Raw genomic sequence first — 15,041 nt, 5'->3', positions numbered from 1 at the left:
TAAAGTGCTTGTTTAGCATATGCAAGGCTAGGTTCAAATGTTAGAAATACACACACACACACAAACACACACACACACACACACACACACACACACACACACACACACACACAGCAAAAATAATCTGTCCAAGACACAAAACCAAAATCTGAAAAAACAACAACCAACCAATCAAACCAATAATCTCCCCATGTAGGGTAGTAGAGTCACTAATACTACGTCCTTGCTGTGTAGTTTTCTCAGGTTTTGATTCATTTTAAGCATGGGCCACCAATCTCATGTACCTTTTTAGCTTTCTTTCCAAGTGTGTCTCCAGTTTTCTGACCCCCCTCCTGTTTTGCCTGCTCTACCCTGCCTTGTACCTTTCTAATCACAAGTCTTTTCAGTTCCCTTAGTTTTCACCCATCAACTTCAGCAGCCCACACCCTCTAGTTCCTTCCTGGTTTAAACAAAAACAAACACGCAGTGGCAAAGCTGGACCTGGTCAGAGAAGCCTTGTGAAGGAGGTGTGTCTTTAGGCTAGGAAGGGGAGGGGCTACCCTGTGGGCAACATCTCCCGCCCTGGTCAGCAGCCAAAACCAGCAAAACGGCGGCAAGTCAGAAGCTCCAGTCAGATCACAGGAGCTGCCCAGAGACTGTGGTACTGAAAGAACTACTCGCGGGAGCTGACCCCGGGAAAGAGGTACTGAAAAGACATAGAAAACCAGCTGTGGTGGAGGCACTGACATGAAGGCATCCTGGTAGTGCATCAGAACTCCAGGAAAAAGTAGAATAAGTAACAGCCAAGGTACTCAGACCAGGAACAGTCACTAGAAGGTAGCTACCAGTTTAACATGGACGACTGAAAGGGTCTTCTGTTTCCCACGATCTGCCTGGTCAGGTCAGGGTAGAACTGACTGCTCTGATAGTTCTTCAGGACACAGATTAGAGTTTAATCTTGGAACTGGACTTCCAGAGGTGAGCCTGTGAACGGGGTGTGGGTACTAAAGTTTCTGTGTGAAGTTCCCACAGATGTAGAAGAGAAGACTTTGCTGGTGACTCCTCTGTCATTGTGAAGCCCAACTTTCCATCTTGCTAATCCTAAAAGCTGCAAAAGTTTAGCTGTTTTCCCAAAGTGGCTTAGCAAGCAAGTTGGAAGAAATTGGTACATTTGAGTGCTTTGTTCACAAAGCCGACGGTCTGGGCAAACAGTGGAGGGAGAGGAATAGAAATGGAAATTAAATAAGGAGAGGGAGATCTTGGGAGGTCACAGGTGAAGATTCTCCTCACTGTCTCCATTTGCTTAGCCAAAAGTTCTTCAATGGTTTGGAGATAGAAAGTGTATTTCCCCCAGCTGTTTAAGATTGTAAATTAGACAAAATGATTGTCCAAATGTATCTTTTCTCTTTTGCCATATACTCATCACTTTCCCACAAAATATATTCAAGAAATATTAACAAATGCAAATGATCCCCCCTTAGTTTCTAACATAGTAAAGAACATGGGGAGAAAATCAGATACTTGTTTAACTTCTGCTAATGAAGTTCACTATTACGACCTGAGGCTGTGCAACTGAATGAAGTACAGTATGGCCTTGCTCTCTCTCTCTCTCTCTCCTTCTCTCTCTCTCTCTCTCCCTCTCTCTCTCTCTCTCCCTCTGTGTATATGTGTGGGGCATGCAGATAGTTACTAATCAATAGAAAATTGTAGCTGTAGATGTAAAAGCTTGGCTATGAAAGAGTTACTATTCTACTCACTGTTCCCATACAATGCCACATGTGAACTCCTTGGTTTATGTTTCTTTTTTTGTTTTTGTGTTTGTTTTTGTTTTTGTTGTAGGTTCTGAGCAAATATTTCATTTATGTGTTTCTTAACTTCTCTAAACATTAGCCTGTATAACCGTTTTCTGTTGTGTTTAGAGCCATAGCAGCAAGAGGTAATCAAGTAACATCAGCTTATGAGGGGAAAAACACTGGACAGTCTACCACAAATACATGTGTAAATACTTTTCACTCACTTTCCAACTGAAACTTTTCCAGAATGAATGAAGGTAAAGGTATAGGAAGAATTCCATGCAGTAATTCTCCAAATAGTAGAAACATACAATGGCTATGATACTATGTAGTTAGTGTCTATGACAAATACCTGTTCAAAACAGATTTTAAAGTGGAAAAAATGAGAATAATATTTTAAATAGAGAAAATAACTCAAAACTGAGATCTTATTGAAGGAAATGTGGAAATCCAAATACTAATGTCAAAGACTAGAATGGACTTTATAAGATCAGAATGAGTTTGCACATATTGGGGGTAGTATAATTCCATATTCAAAAGCTAGTATTTATTAATACTTTTTAGCTACAATGGTTTTATCTCTATGTTCTATGAAGCAGAACCATAGCCTTTAATATCCACACAATATCCACAAAACACTAAAACAATTTTGCTATGTTCATCTCACACTTTAGTGACAAGAAAGTATCTTAGTTTTGTGTTTCTTTCGGGATACCTATAAGATGGCATTAACATCCAGGTTAAAGGGTGAATTAGGTTTTGGGTTTTGCTCTGAAGAGAATCCACTTAAGTTTTATTAATAAAAAATTAGAAGTGGATCATATATATTTTCAACACTCAGATCTGAGTTTTGTTTTCTTTGTCTATCATGTGATACCTTGAAAATATTAAAACTAGAAATAGAGAAAGCCCATTTAATCTTCAGAAAGTTCTGGCTTTTGCTTCTATCTGTGAGATACTTCACCTTTTCTCTGGAGCTCATGGAGGAATTGTATTGCTCATATTGTGAACCAATGATAAAACAGTCCTACTAGATGAGGTCTTCTGCATTCCATCAGAAATTTGATGAACATGTAACTAAGAATAAATATCAAGTCAATTTTTTTCTGCATGAGAATTTTCCCTCTTTCATCTCCCTTCATCTACACAAATATAAACAGAATAAAAATTTGGAAGATAATTTCATGTCTGACTGTAGAGGCATCTGATAGAGCTTGGAATCTTCATTCATCCCTTTTAGTCCCACAGGATCTTTGATATTTAGCTTCATTATTACATGGGTAAGTAGGAGTTTTATAAACACCTTAAAACAAAAACTGAAATAGATCATTGATCTTCATGGTCCTGAAATTAGCATTAAACACATATTTTATAATTATATGTGTAATTATTGTCATTGTGACTCATGATATTTAGGAGTGGTTATTTCTCACCCTTATGTGGAATTCATGACACTTGGCATTAATTCCAAGGGTTTAATGCATCAACCCATTCTATGCTGAGTTAGATCTATTACTACTACTCCCATTTTAGGAGGAGAAGATTAAGGTAGATAAAAGTTTAAGTCACAAATATAGTAAGTAGAAAAATTGAAATTTGGATCCAGTTGATTTGACTTCAGAATGTGTGCTGTCTAGACTGGATGACAAGTGAAGACTATTGGGCAGTTATCATATTTACTTCTGTACCAATCAGACAAGGTGGCATTCAGATAACAACAGCATATACAGTGTATTTTATTTATTCATCTGTGGGGAGAATTTGATTTTGAATGAAGAAATATATGCAAGAATGGGTTAGACTTTTGAAATTCCAAAAATAAATTCAAAATAAACACAAAGATATTGTTTTACATTATCTTTGCGATACTTTTGTGTTGAATAATGTAAACTATACCTTATATTTTTATTATATAAAATAATAAAATAAATAAAACTAGGATTAGGAATCAGGAATTGAAAATATTGGGTTAGAGCTCTATCTGTACTTTTTGGTCACCATGTTTTTGAAGCCACATTTATATGTCCACAGAATTCTCTTAGAGCTACTGTACCAATACATATGGGAATAGAGAAAATTAAACCAGAACCATCCCTGTTTTTCTCATGGTTGATAAAGGAAGAAAGGTAAAATTTCACTCTGTTGTTCTGCTTCACATTGTTTGTCAAAGTCCAAAAAAACTTTTCCTTTATACCCACCAACAGTATTATTTTACAAAGCTTCTTAAAAATCACCAAGTTTGTTAAAGACAAATATTAGTCAATTTTATTTTCTCAACCCCAGTTCCTGGTAGGGTGCCTATGGACATATATAGAAAGATCAAGCAAGAGTTATGAGGAACAGAGAGAAGATAGGGAAGCCAAATACAGAAGTGAGAGTGGTACCAGGTGGGTCGGTGGTTCTTCTCTCTTTCACCTCTCCCTCCTCTCTATGCACATCACTATGACACAGTGCAATGATGCTAATGACGATGGGAGAAAGATGAGGAAGAAAAGAGTACAGAAGAGAGGAGGAGTAGAATAAGTAACTGAAAGCAACAAAGAAAAGCCTTTGGGATAGAAATGAATCCTGCAATGTTAGTTAAAAGCTGCCTCAGAGAACATCGAGGGAAAATTTCCTTGGATAATGATCACTCCTGTTGCTGTAGCTCTATTGATCTACAATTGCTAAAGACAAAATGGCTTTCTTCATTTGCTATGATGAAAGAGATAAGGGAGGAAAAGAACTGTAAAGCCTAGGATTTGGGATCAGAAGTGTTTTTATGTCCTATTACACTATGTCTTTACATGTCCATCATTTAAAATACTGCCCTCATGGTGCTGCTGAATATACTCATCACCTTCAACGGTATGCTCTATTGGATATATAGATTAATGAGTGCAAAAGTGCTGTAAAATTAGAATGCTACACAAAAGCTATTGTAATTACACACAGAGAGAGCATTAGGTTTCCCAAGCCCACCCCATCCTTTTTTGGCCTCAGCCTGCACCTGCCTCTGGAAGATCTGTGTTATTTTAACAGAAAGTTAATTAGGTCCTTACCCATCCCTCTGGATATTTGCCCGACTTAGAAGTGCAGCTCAGCACACAAGCTTCATCATCCATATTAAAAGTGGGATTTTCTGACTTGGCCTGGGCAGCCAGTTGACCAGTAGGTTCCAATGTGTGTTTTCAATAAAGCTGCTTACCCAGGAAGCCTTATTAAGTGAGTAAGTCAAGCTGACATGATTTCCTTGCTGATTAATATGAAACCTGGGCTGTTTTCGCAATGCAATAACATTAATTATTTATAGGTGGTAAATGAGGTTACAATGAAAACAAGCTCCAATTACCAGAAACAATTCAAATAATATTTTTATATTTTTGTAAATGCTAATCCTAATCCCTGAATTAATTGATTGGAGACCCCAGCTTCAAGGATCAAAAGGCATTTCATCATGTTCTTCCCTTTCTCATAATCAAAGGTGATAGAGGATTTAATGTTTCAAGGACTAACTAGTAAGCTGGGATGCTCCAGCGGGGTTTACCAGATACTTTTATCTGCTAAACTATATACCTACAAATGACTCAAAAGATCTGAAAACTACTCAAACTCTTGTAGTATGAATGCAAGAAGTTTACTAAATCACATATCTATTTTTCATATGGCAAAATTTCCATGTTAAGCATGTCAAACATCTGTTAGGCAAATGAATTAAAGTAGTTAGGCTTTTTCTGTGTTTACTTAAAACAGTCCCATGTTATGTTCATAGTCACTATATTCTCTTTTGTTTTACATTGGTTTCATATTTTCATTTCTAATCAAGTATTTTCTGACTGTTTCACTGAAATAATCTTGAATAGGTTGATAGATCACTGACTTTTGCTTCTAAGAATTGTCGTAGTGTGATATTCATGTGCAAAGGAAAGAGTTGTCAATACATGGGTAAACTTATTAATGGCCAGTGGCAATTTGTTTCATGGTTCTTTCATGACACTGTGTCACATTTCTGACACCCCTAACTGCTGTGAGAGAACACAGGGTGCTTATAAAGAATTACAATGATCTTTTGGACATGGAGCAGTCCAGCCACAGTGGAACTATTTAATATGAAGTGCTTGAAGTCACCTGTTGGCAAAGCCAGTGGGGAATGTGGGACTGTGCAAGTTAGATGCTTGTGAAATATCTCTAAATAGAGGCTACATAGGCCTCTGCAGAACACAGGAAGGTAGTCTTAATGATCTTGCTATAGCTTTTCATTTTATGCTAGAAATTCAGAATAGTTTACTCGCTTAACTGATCAACATATATTTTATTTGATAATATAAATTTATTTTCATATTATATATCTATTATTAAAAATCATTGTTCACTTTCGGCAAATTTTCTTTTTCATTCTTTATTTATTATGATGTACTTTTCATTACATCTCTGACCAGTTTTCTCTTCATTCCTCACCCCACCCCACCCACCTCCATTCTTCCCCACATCCACTCCTCCTTTTCTCCTCAGAAAAGAGCAGGCCTCCCAAACATATAGGTTGGATATCTATCAACCAAAAGTGGCATAAAAAGTTACTAAGACTAGGCACAGACTGTCATATCAAAGCTGGATGAGGCAACCCAGTAGGAGGAAAAGGCCCAAGACCAGGCAAAAGAGTCAGTGATACTTTCTATCCCCACTATTAGGAATCCCAAAGAAGAGTATGCTACACAACCATAACACATATGCAGAGGACATAGCTGAGACACATACAGGCTCCATGATTGTTGTTTCAGTCTCAGTGAGTCCTTATGGGTCCTACTTAGGTGATTCTGTGAGCCACGCTCTTCTGGTTACCTTAAGAGCTCTGGTTCCTATAGCTCTTCTTCCTCTTCTGTGGGGTTCCCTGAGCTCTGCCTAATATTTGTTGTGTGTCTGTGCATCTGCTTCCATCAGTTGCTGGATGAAGCCTCTCTGATGATGATTGGGCTAGGCACCAATCTATGAATATAGTAGAATATCATTAGGAATCATTTAATTGATTTATTTTTTGCCAGTTGTGTTTGGTTCTATCCTAGGTGCCTAGGCTGTCCAGTCTCTAGTTCCTGGCTATCCAGGCAGTGTCAGGCTCTCTCTCATAGTGTTGGCCTCAGGTTGGACTAGTCATTTGTTAGCTACTCCCACAAGTTTTGTTCCACCATTACCTCAGCCTATTTTGTAGGCAGGTCAAATTGTAGGTTGAAAGTTTTGTGGCTGGGTTGATGTCCTGGTCCCACCACTATAAACCTTACCTGGTTACAAAAGATGGTCAGTTCAGGCTCTGTAGTCTTGGCTAGGGTCACCCTCATAAAATCCAGGGACTTTCCACTACACTAGGTTTCCACAGTGTCTACCTCCAAGTCTTCTCCCTTTTACAGTTATCTTTCCCAGTACTCTCTACTTTCATTCATATCCTCCACTCTCTCCTGATCCTATTCCCATCCCTACTCACCCACAGTCCACTTGAAAAATCTATTCTATTTCTCTTTTCCAGGAAGATCCATCCAGGCATCCTCCTTTGAGCCTTTCTTGACTTAGCCTTTCTGGGTCTGTGGTTTGTAGAGTGATTATCCTTAATAGCTAATATCTAAGTACATATCATGTTTATCTTTCTGGGTCTAGGTTACCGCACTCAGGATAATTTTTTCTAGTTTCATCCATTTGCCTGTAAATTTCATGATGTTATGTTTTATAACATCTGAATAATACTCCATTGTATAAATGTACCATATGTTCTTTATCTATTCTTCAGTTGGGGGAACATCTGTATTGTTCCCAGTTTCTGCCTGTTATGAATAAAGCTGCCATGAACACACTTAAGCAAGTGTTCTTGTGGAAGACCAGAGTATTCTTTGGGTATAGGCCCAAGAGTAGCACAGCTGGGTCTTGAGGTAGATCCATTTCCAACTCTCTGAGGAATCACCATATTGATTTCTGTGGCTGTACAAGTTTGTACTCCCACCAGGAATGGAGGAGTGTTCCTCTTGCTCTGCATCCTAGCCAGCATGTGTTGTCACTTGTGTTATTGATCTTAGCAATTCTGACAGGTGTAGTATGGAATCTCAAAGTAATTTTGATTTTCATCTCCCATATCGTTAAGAATGCTGAACATTTGTAAGTGTTTCTTAGTCATTTGAGATTTCTCTTCTGAAAATTATATTTAGAAATGTACCCCACTTTTATGGGGTTATTTGGTTTGTTTATATCTAGTTTCTTTGTATATTTTGAATGTTAGCCTTCTGTCAGATGTGGAGTTAGTGAAAATCTTTTCTCAATTTGTAGGCTGCTGTTTTGTCCTATTGATGGTATCCTTTACCTTACAGAAGATTTTCAATTTCATTAGGTCCCATTTATTAATCGTTGCTTAATCTTAGTGCTATCAGTGTTCTGTTGAGGAAGTTGTCACTTATGCCAAAAGCATTCAAGGTGGTTCCCTACTTTCTCTTCTACTAGGTTCAGTGTATCAGGTTTCACACTGAGGTCTGTTATCAACTTGGACTTGAGTTCTGTGAAAGGTGATAGATACAGATATATTTGCTTTCTTTTACATGCAAACATCTGTTTATACCAGCACTATTTGTTGATTTCCTTTTTCCATTGTGTGTCTCTCTCTTAAATAAAAAGGTCAGGCATCCATAGGTCTGTGAATTTATTTCTGGGTCATCTATTTGATTCCATTGATTAACCTGTATGTTTTCATGCCAATACCATGTGGCTTTTATTATTATAGCTCTGCAATACAGTTTGAAATTAGGGATAGTGATATCTCCAGAAGTTCTTTTATTGTTCAGATTTTTTTTTAGCTATCCCATGTTTTGTCTATTGTGGCAATTATTTATATGCTTACCTATTTCCTTTATGTTATAAATTTGCTAAAGAAAAGAATGTGTGCCTGGAGTTTTACTTGTGCTATCTTGTATAAAATGTTCACAAAATAAATAATCTAAGTATAAAGAGTGAGACAGTAACTCCACAATATGCAGATTCAATTTTTTCTTCTTCTTCTTCTTCTTCTTCTTCTTCTTCTTCTTCTTCTTCTTCTTCTTCTTCTTCTTCTTCTTCTTCTTCTTCTTCTTCTTCTTCCTTCTTCTTCTTCTTCTTCTTCTTCTTCTTCTTCTTCCTCTTCTTCTTCTTCTTCTTCTTCTTCTTCCTTCTCCTTCTCCTTCTCCTTCTCCTTCTCCTTCTCCTTCTCCTTCTCCTTCTCCTTCTCCTTCTCCTTCTCCTTCTCCTTCTCCTTCTCCTTCTCCTCCTCCTCCTCCTCCTCCTCCTCCTCCTCCTCCTCCTCCTCCTCCTCCTCCTCCTCCTTCTTGCAATGTGCTGTAAGTAGATGTATGTCTAGGACAATTCTTTGAGCCTTGGTTTAATTTAAATTGACAGCTGGGCAAGGAAAATATGAAACACAAGTGATCTATATCCACAGAATAAACACTAAGTTTATGTGTCTTTTGACAAGGTCTCATGTAGCTCAGACTGGGGTTAAACTTTTTATGCTACTAAAGATAAACTTCAATATGCTAATAAAGATAAACTCCTGATTTTTCTGCTTCCACCTCTTAAGGCTTGGGATCATAGGCATGTGCCATCATGTCTTTCTCAGTTTAGATTTATACCAGGTATTTTGTGGTATAACATTTTTATATTTTCCTTTTTCCAGAATCTATACATGGCAAAAATGTATATGAAATCCAAGGACATGGTGGAGCTGGTCAACACACAATCCTGGATGGACAAAGGTCTGAGCTCTCAAAATGAGATGAAGGAGCAAGAGAGAAGACCGGGCTCTTATGGAATGCTCGGAACCTTAACTGAAGAGCATGACAGTATTGAGGAGGATGAAGAAGAGGAAGAAGATGGAGATAAACCTAAAAGAAGAGGTCCCAAGAAAAAGAAGATGACTAAAGCTCGCCTTGAAAGATTCAGGGCTCGAAGAGTCAAGGCCAATGCTAGAGAACGGACCCGGATGCATGGCCTGAATGATGCCTTGGATAATCTTAGGAGAGTCATGCCATGTTACTCTAAAACTCAAAAGCTTTCCAAGATAGAGACTCTTCGACTGGCAAGGAACTACATCTGGGCCTTGTCTGAAGTCCTGGAGACTGGTCAGACACTTGAAGGGAAGGGATTTGTAGAGATGCTATGTAAAGGTCTCTCTCAACCCACAAGCAACCTGGTTGCTGGATGCCTCCAACTGGGGCCTCAATCTACCCTCCTGGAGAAGCATGAGGAAAAATCTTCAATTTGTGACTCTACTATCTCTGTCCACAGCTTCAACTATCAGTCTCCAGGGCTCCCCAGCCCTCCTTATGGCCATATGGAAACACATTCTCTCCATCTCAAGCCTCAACCATTTAAGAGTTTGGGTGACTCTTTTGGGAGCCATCCACCTGACTGCAGTACCCCCCCTTATGAGGGTCCACTCACACCACCCCTGAGCATTAGTGGCAACTTCTCCTTAAAGCAAGACGGCTCCCCTGATTTGGAAAAATCCTACAATTTCATGCCACATTATACCTCTGCAAGTCTAAGTTCAGGGCATGTGCATTCAACTCCCTTTCAGACTGGCACTCCCCGCTATGATGTTCCTGTAGACCTGAGCTATGATTCCTACTCCCACCATAGCATTGGAACTCAGCTCAATACGATCTTCTCTGATTAGAGCAATAAGATAAGCACCAATATTTCAGAGAATGAAGTGGAGATTTTTTTCACATTTCTAGTGGCTGAGCTAAACTCTCAGAAAATTTAAAAGAACCTTTGGATATGCATCAAACATAATAGTCCTAGTTTGTTCAGAACTTCCTGTACCTGCTAACTTTCTTCCCATTAACTTCTCACATTGGACCAGTCCTACATTTGGTAAACTTAAGTGAATATATTTGATGGTTTGAGGCCACATGGTAATAGAACAGAAAGAAAGCCCAGGCCCTGTTCCAATGGTGCCAAAGATTAATTGAATGCTCTGCCAATTAACTTTCCATTTCCAGTGTTTTTATTGCTTTCTGATAAACATGAAGCAACTGTTCCAAATCAACATATACCTTTCACCTCCCACACATTTTTAAATTTAAAAGCAATCAAAGCAAATAGCAAAAATGGAATGATTATACAGAACTGGAAGGAGCATCAAGTACATGTCTGTTGGCTTATAGAATACAAAATTTGTGTGAATTTGACAAATCATCTTTGTGTCTATTTAAATATAACTTCCAGAGCCTAAAATAATAACTTGGATGTTACCATAAATAACCAGTATGTTCTTTAAGAGATCAGCTCTACTTATTACTGTGCTGAAAGGTATACACACCTTTTTTAGTGATTGGAGAACCATGATAGAAGCCTCACACAAACTTTATTCTTTATACTATTTAAAAAACAACTGTCTTAGTACTAGGAGACAAGCAAGAAAGACATTGAAATTTCTCTTCTGGCACACAGAAATATCACCTAGCTCATTTCTTAGCTTCCGTGACTATAGGGCTGTAGAATTTTGCAGGTATTCAGGTGCTTCAGTTAGAATCAGAACTCAGCCAGGTTCATACTGTAGAGCAATAAAATGGTGGTTGGCTGCTATCCCAACTAACACAGTTAAAGAACTCTGCCTCACACATAGCCACTGGAAAAATGTGGATATTCTCCAGCAAGATGAATTTCACTGTTTAAAGCAATGCAATTAAAGCCATAGAGTTTCGTCCACTCCAGTATCATATATTCCAGAACTGTTGTAATCAATCTTGAATTCTTACAACATAAATGCAACTCCTTACTTCCCACCTAACACTGATTGTTATATTGTCTTCAATTCCAAGATATTATGCAATTATATGCAAAATTTTGATTAGAATCAAAATTAAGAGTCAATGAATCTGTCTGTATCTTCAGGACGGGTTTTGATCAGTTTTAAGAAAGTTTATTTTCCTTTATGTGGCATCTCTTTTCTTTGTAACCACACTGGTTCAGCCAAGTTTCTCTTCTCCAGAGAAATTAGCTCTGAGAAATTTTACTATCATGATCCATCTTCCACAGCAATTATTTAGGTTCAACTCAAGAGTATACATAGTTTATTTATAGTGGGTGAGGATACACCTCCAAGAATAAATTTTAACAACATTAATGACATATGAATATGCCATTTTATCTACCAAACTATATATGTATCTCTTTTCTTTATTGCCCTTATTTATTTCTTCACACTGAGAGTTATTTTGTGTCCATCTTATTGCAGCACTTACTCTGCTCTACTTTGCACCTTTGGATTATAAATATGTTTAAAAGTCTGTAAAGACGTCTTAAACAACTCGTGACAGTAATTCACCACCCCTAAGACCTTGAATCACCCTAGTGGAAATAGGCAAGGAGAATTATTTATAGAATCATCCTATGTAATTTTTTTTGAGAATTTGCTCTACCTAGCATTTATGTTTATAGATAATTGCTATCTGCATTATTTATTAGGTTCTATTTATTTAATTTATCTTTCTTTCTTTTTATGTAAACATTTGTGCCCCATAGATATAGCCTCAAAGCTTCACTGGGAAACTAGCTTATATGTTTGGAGTGAGAGAAAAGGAGAAAATCAGTTCTTGATTGCTTGCAATGGTTTTATAAAACAGAGCAATAATTTGAATAGATATGCAACTTAATGGTTTTAGATTTTTTTCCTTTAAGGTGCAACAGAGTTACATTATTATTTATGACTTTGGAGAATGTAGTACATGTGAACCAGGACTGTAGGCTTGTGAAGAGAGATTTTATAATTAAATACAAATTTAGTACTGTACTATGCTTGGAAAGAACTTGTTCTTTAAATAATGTTTAGTCTTCTGGGAGTGTTTTCAGATAAAATGAAGCAATTGTTTAAAAGAAATGGCTGTTTTCCCTCCCTTTTCCAGTAGCAATAAAGCTTTGAGTGTTATTACACATTGTGTTTTTCTTGGCAATGTTACTCTTTGGAGATTTCATTGAAACTTTATATTTATATTTGGTGAGCAGCTAGCACAGTAAGTCCAGCCAGTGCAGAGGGTTTACACAATCATTCTTTCAGGTGATCTTGCCACTTGCCAGAAGATTTGGAAGGCCACAGTATAGTAGATAAATGTCTCTCACTTATTCAATAAATTATAAAATTTGCAGCTGAGAAAAGAGGAATCTTTCAGGCTATAGAAATACTTAGGGTCTTAGTTCAACCCTAGAGAGGTTGGCCATAGAAGGATGGACTAGTATCTGCTATTTAAGTGAGCTTGCCAGCTTTTGAAAGAATATAAAGTATGGTTTTGACAATAGGCTTTTAATATTTTCTGATTCATTTTAGTTTTCTTATGATAATTTTTTCCAAGACTCCTTCTTAAATTAATAAAATGCAAATTAGAAAAATCTAATAATGGTGATAATGAATATAAATAAAATTGGTTAACAAAAGAAACTTGAGCTTAAGATTTAAGAAACAAAGTGTATAAAGGAAAGCCTTCTTCCTGTCTGTCTCTCGGATCTGCTGTTCCTGGTCTCCACAAAGAAAAAATTTTTCAAACACATTAAGTTAATAATTATCAGAGATCTTTTATACAAAGAGAAGCAAATATTTGGTACATTTTTCACAAACATTATGATATATGATATATTATCTCCTCCCCCTTTCTATAAATAGTTTGTGTACTGACATAATGTTTAAGCACATATCTTCAAATTTTTTATATTAAAATATTTTGGTTGTGAAGCTTCAACTGGCTATCATTAAACAATAAAATTTATGAGACTAAGTTGAAGAACTTAGGTTGCAGTCCTGAATGACATGTCATTTGGCATTTACTGAGAGTCTCTTTGCTTTGTAAAGACTGCTCCAAAAAGACAATGACATGTCTCAGCTATGAGATGCTTATCATGTAATGTCAGGTTTCAAGTGATTTGCATATTCTTATTCATTTGTTCCTAAAGTCATTCCCATAAAGCAATCATTCATTGCTCTCATTTTACAGATTAGGAAACTAAGGAAAAATGATTTGCTCATGTTTTCATTGCTTGTTAATGGTGAAACATGAAGCAAAATTGCTGTTTGATAAGCTATAAGCTATTTTTGGCCATGCTACATCCCAGTCTGACCAATTACCATATCCACAATAGAACCTGAGAGAGGAAGATTCTGTTTCTTGATAAAATATAATGTTTTATGAAGACAATGGGGGAGACCCTAGGTTAATTTGTTTTTGCTTGAAAGCACCCACCATTCCTAGTACATGTATCCATTTAATTATTTCTTTTTGCACATTTTTATAATGTAAGACAGATGTTTTACTAGTAAGTCAGAGATATGAGTATAAAATATATCAACAAAGAAGTGTCAGATGTTCAAACTTAGCTCCTTCAGTCTGAGTGATCGGTAGTGTGGTGTAATGATTACATCGTAACATTCGAAGGTAAGTAATAGTTGCTAACTAGAAAATTTACTTGATGGGTAATCTTTGTTCAGTTCATCAACTTTCACAGCCTTTTATTGTTATTTACAATAGGCTGAAAACAGTCGAGGGCACTGAGAACAAGGGTTTAAGTCAACTAGAACCAACCTCAAAATCCAGGATTGTCTAGAAACCAAACACTGGTAGTTCCTATTTTGACCTAGTCAATACTTTTAAATAGACATCCCAAAAAGCAAACTTTCTAATTTTAAGAAAAATGAAGTTTGAATTTTGCTTTCTTTATAGAAATTAACATACAGCTGAAAGAAAACTTGTTGCAGCCTTTTGCTCTGATCTGGGCTTGCAGTGATGTACAAAAGTATACCCTTACCTCAAAAATATGTAGTAATACGGAATTATGATTCTATTTTTAAGTTGTTATTGAGAATATTTCTGGACTAGAAAGTAAACCCAATTCAGGACTATAGAAATCAATATTAGAATACACACTAATGATAGACTATAGACAATCTAATAGTCAAAGCCCTTTTATACATATTAGCAGCAGTGTGAGGCACACAGATCAACTATTATACAAAATATTTAATAGAAGGGCTAGAGACCTTTTCTTACTCACATTACTTTACTAGTTTATAGTTAAAACAGACTATGTAAGAAACATAGAACATAATGATTGTTATTTTCTATGTATTTGTCTTAGATTAGTGAATTCCTACTTTATTTGTGGTAAAGTAAAATAAATTTCATGGGATGAGACTAATGTATTAGTATAGCAATTTTAGATGACTTACAGGGAGAATAATTCTGACTAAATGAATTAATCTTGTAAAATATTCTTTACTTTGCTAAAATAAATTACAAC

At 36.7% G+C, this 15,041-nt stretch overlaps 1 protein-coding gene across 3 annotated transcripts; it reads left to right on the top strand.

Annotated features, from left to right (window-relative positions):
* The first annotated feature begins 584 nt into the window (after positions 1-584).
* Positions 585-12,687, top strand: Neurod4 (neurogenic differentiation 4). 3 transcript variants are annotated; one of them, NM_007501.5, is made up of 2 exons: positions 585-682; positions 9,427-12,687. In NM_007501.5, exon 2 carries the CDS (start codon positions 9,436-9,438, stop codon positions 10,426-10,428), a length of 993 nt encoding a protein of 330 aa, NP_031527.1. In that variant the 5' UTR covers positions 585-682; positions 9,427-9,435; the 3' UTR covers positions 10,429-12,687. The 3 variants fall into 3 exon arrangements, with proteins under 3 accessions (NP_031527.1, NP_001316419.1, NP_001316418.1); NM_001329490.1 differs by having other exon boundaries at positions 585-816; NM_001329489.1 differs by lacking the exon at positions 585-682 and adding an exon at positions 701-957.
* Positions 12,688-15,041: the final 2,354 nt, after the last annotated feature.

The sequence above is a fragment of the Mus musculus genome, chromosome 10, assembly GCF_000001635.26.
Source record: "Mus musculus strain C57BL/6J chromosome 10, GRCm38.p6 C57BL/6J".
Classification (NCBI taxonomy): domain Eukaryota; kingdom Metazoa; phylum Chordata; class Mammalia; order Rodentia; family Muridae; genus Mus; species Mus musculus.
This window is presented reverse-complemented; position numbering and strand designations above follow the sequence as displayed.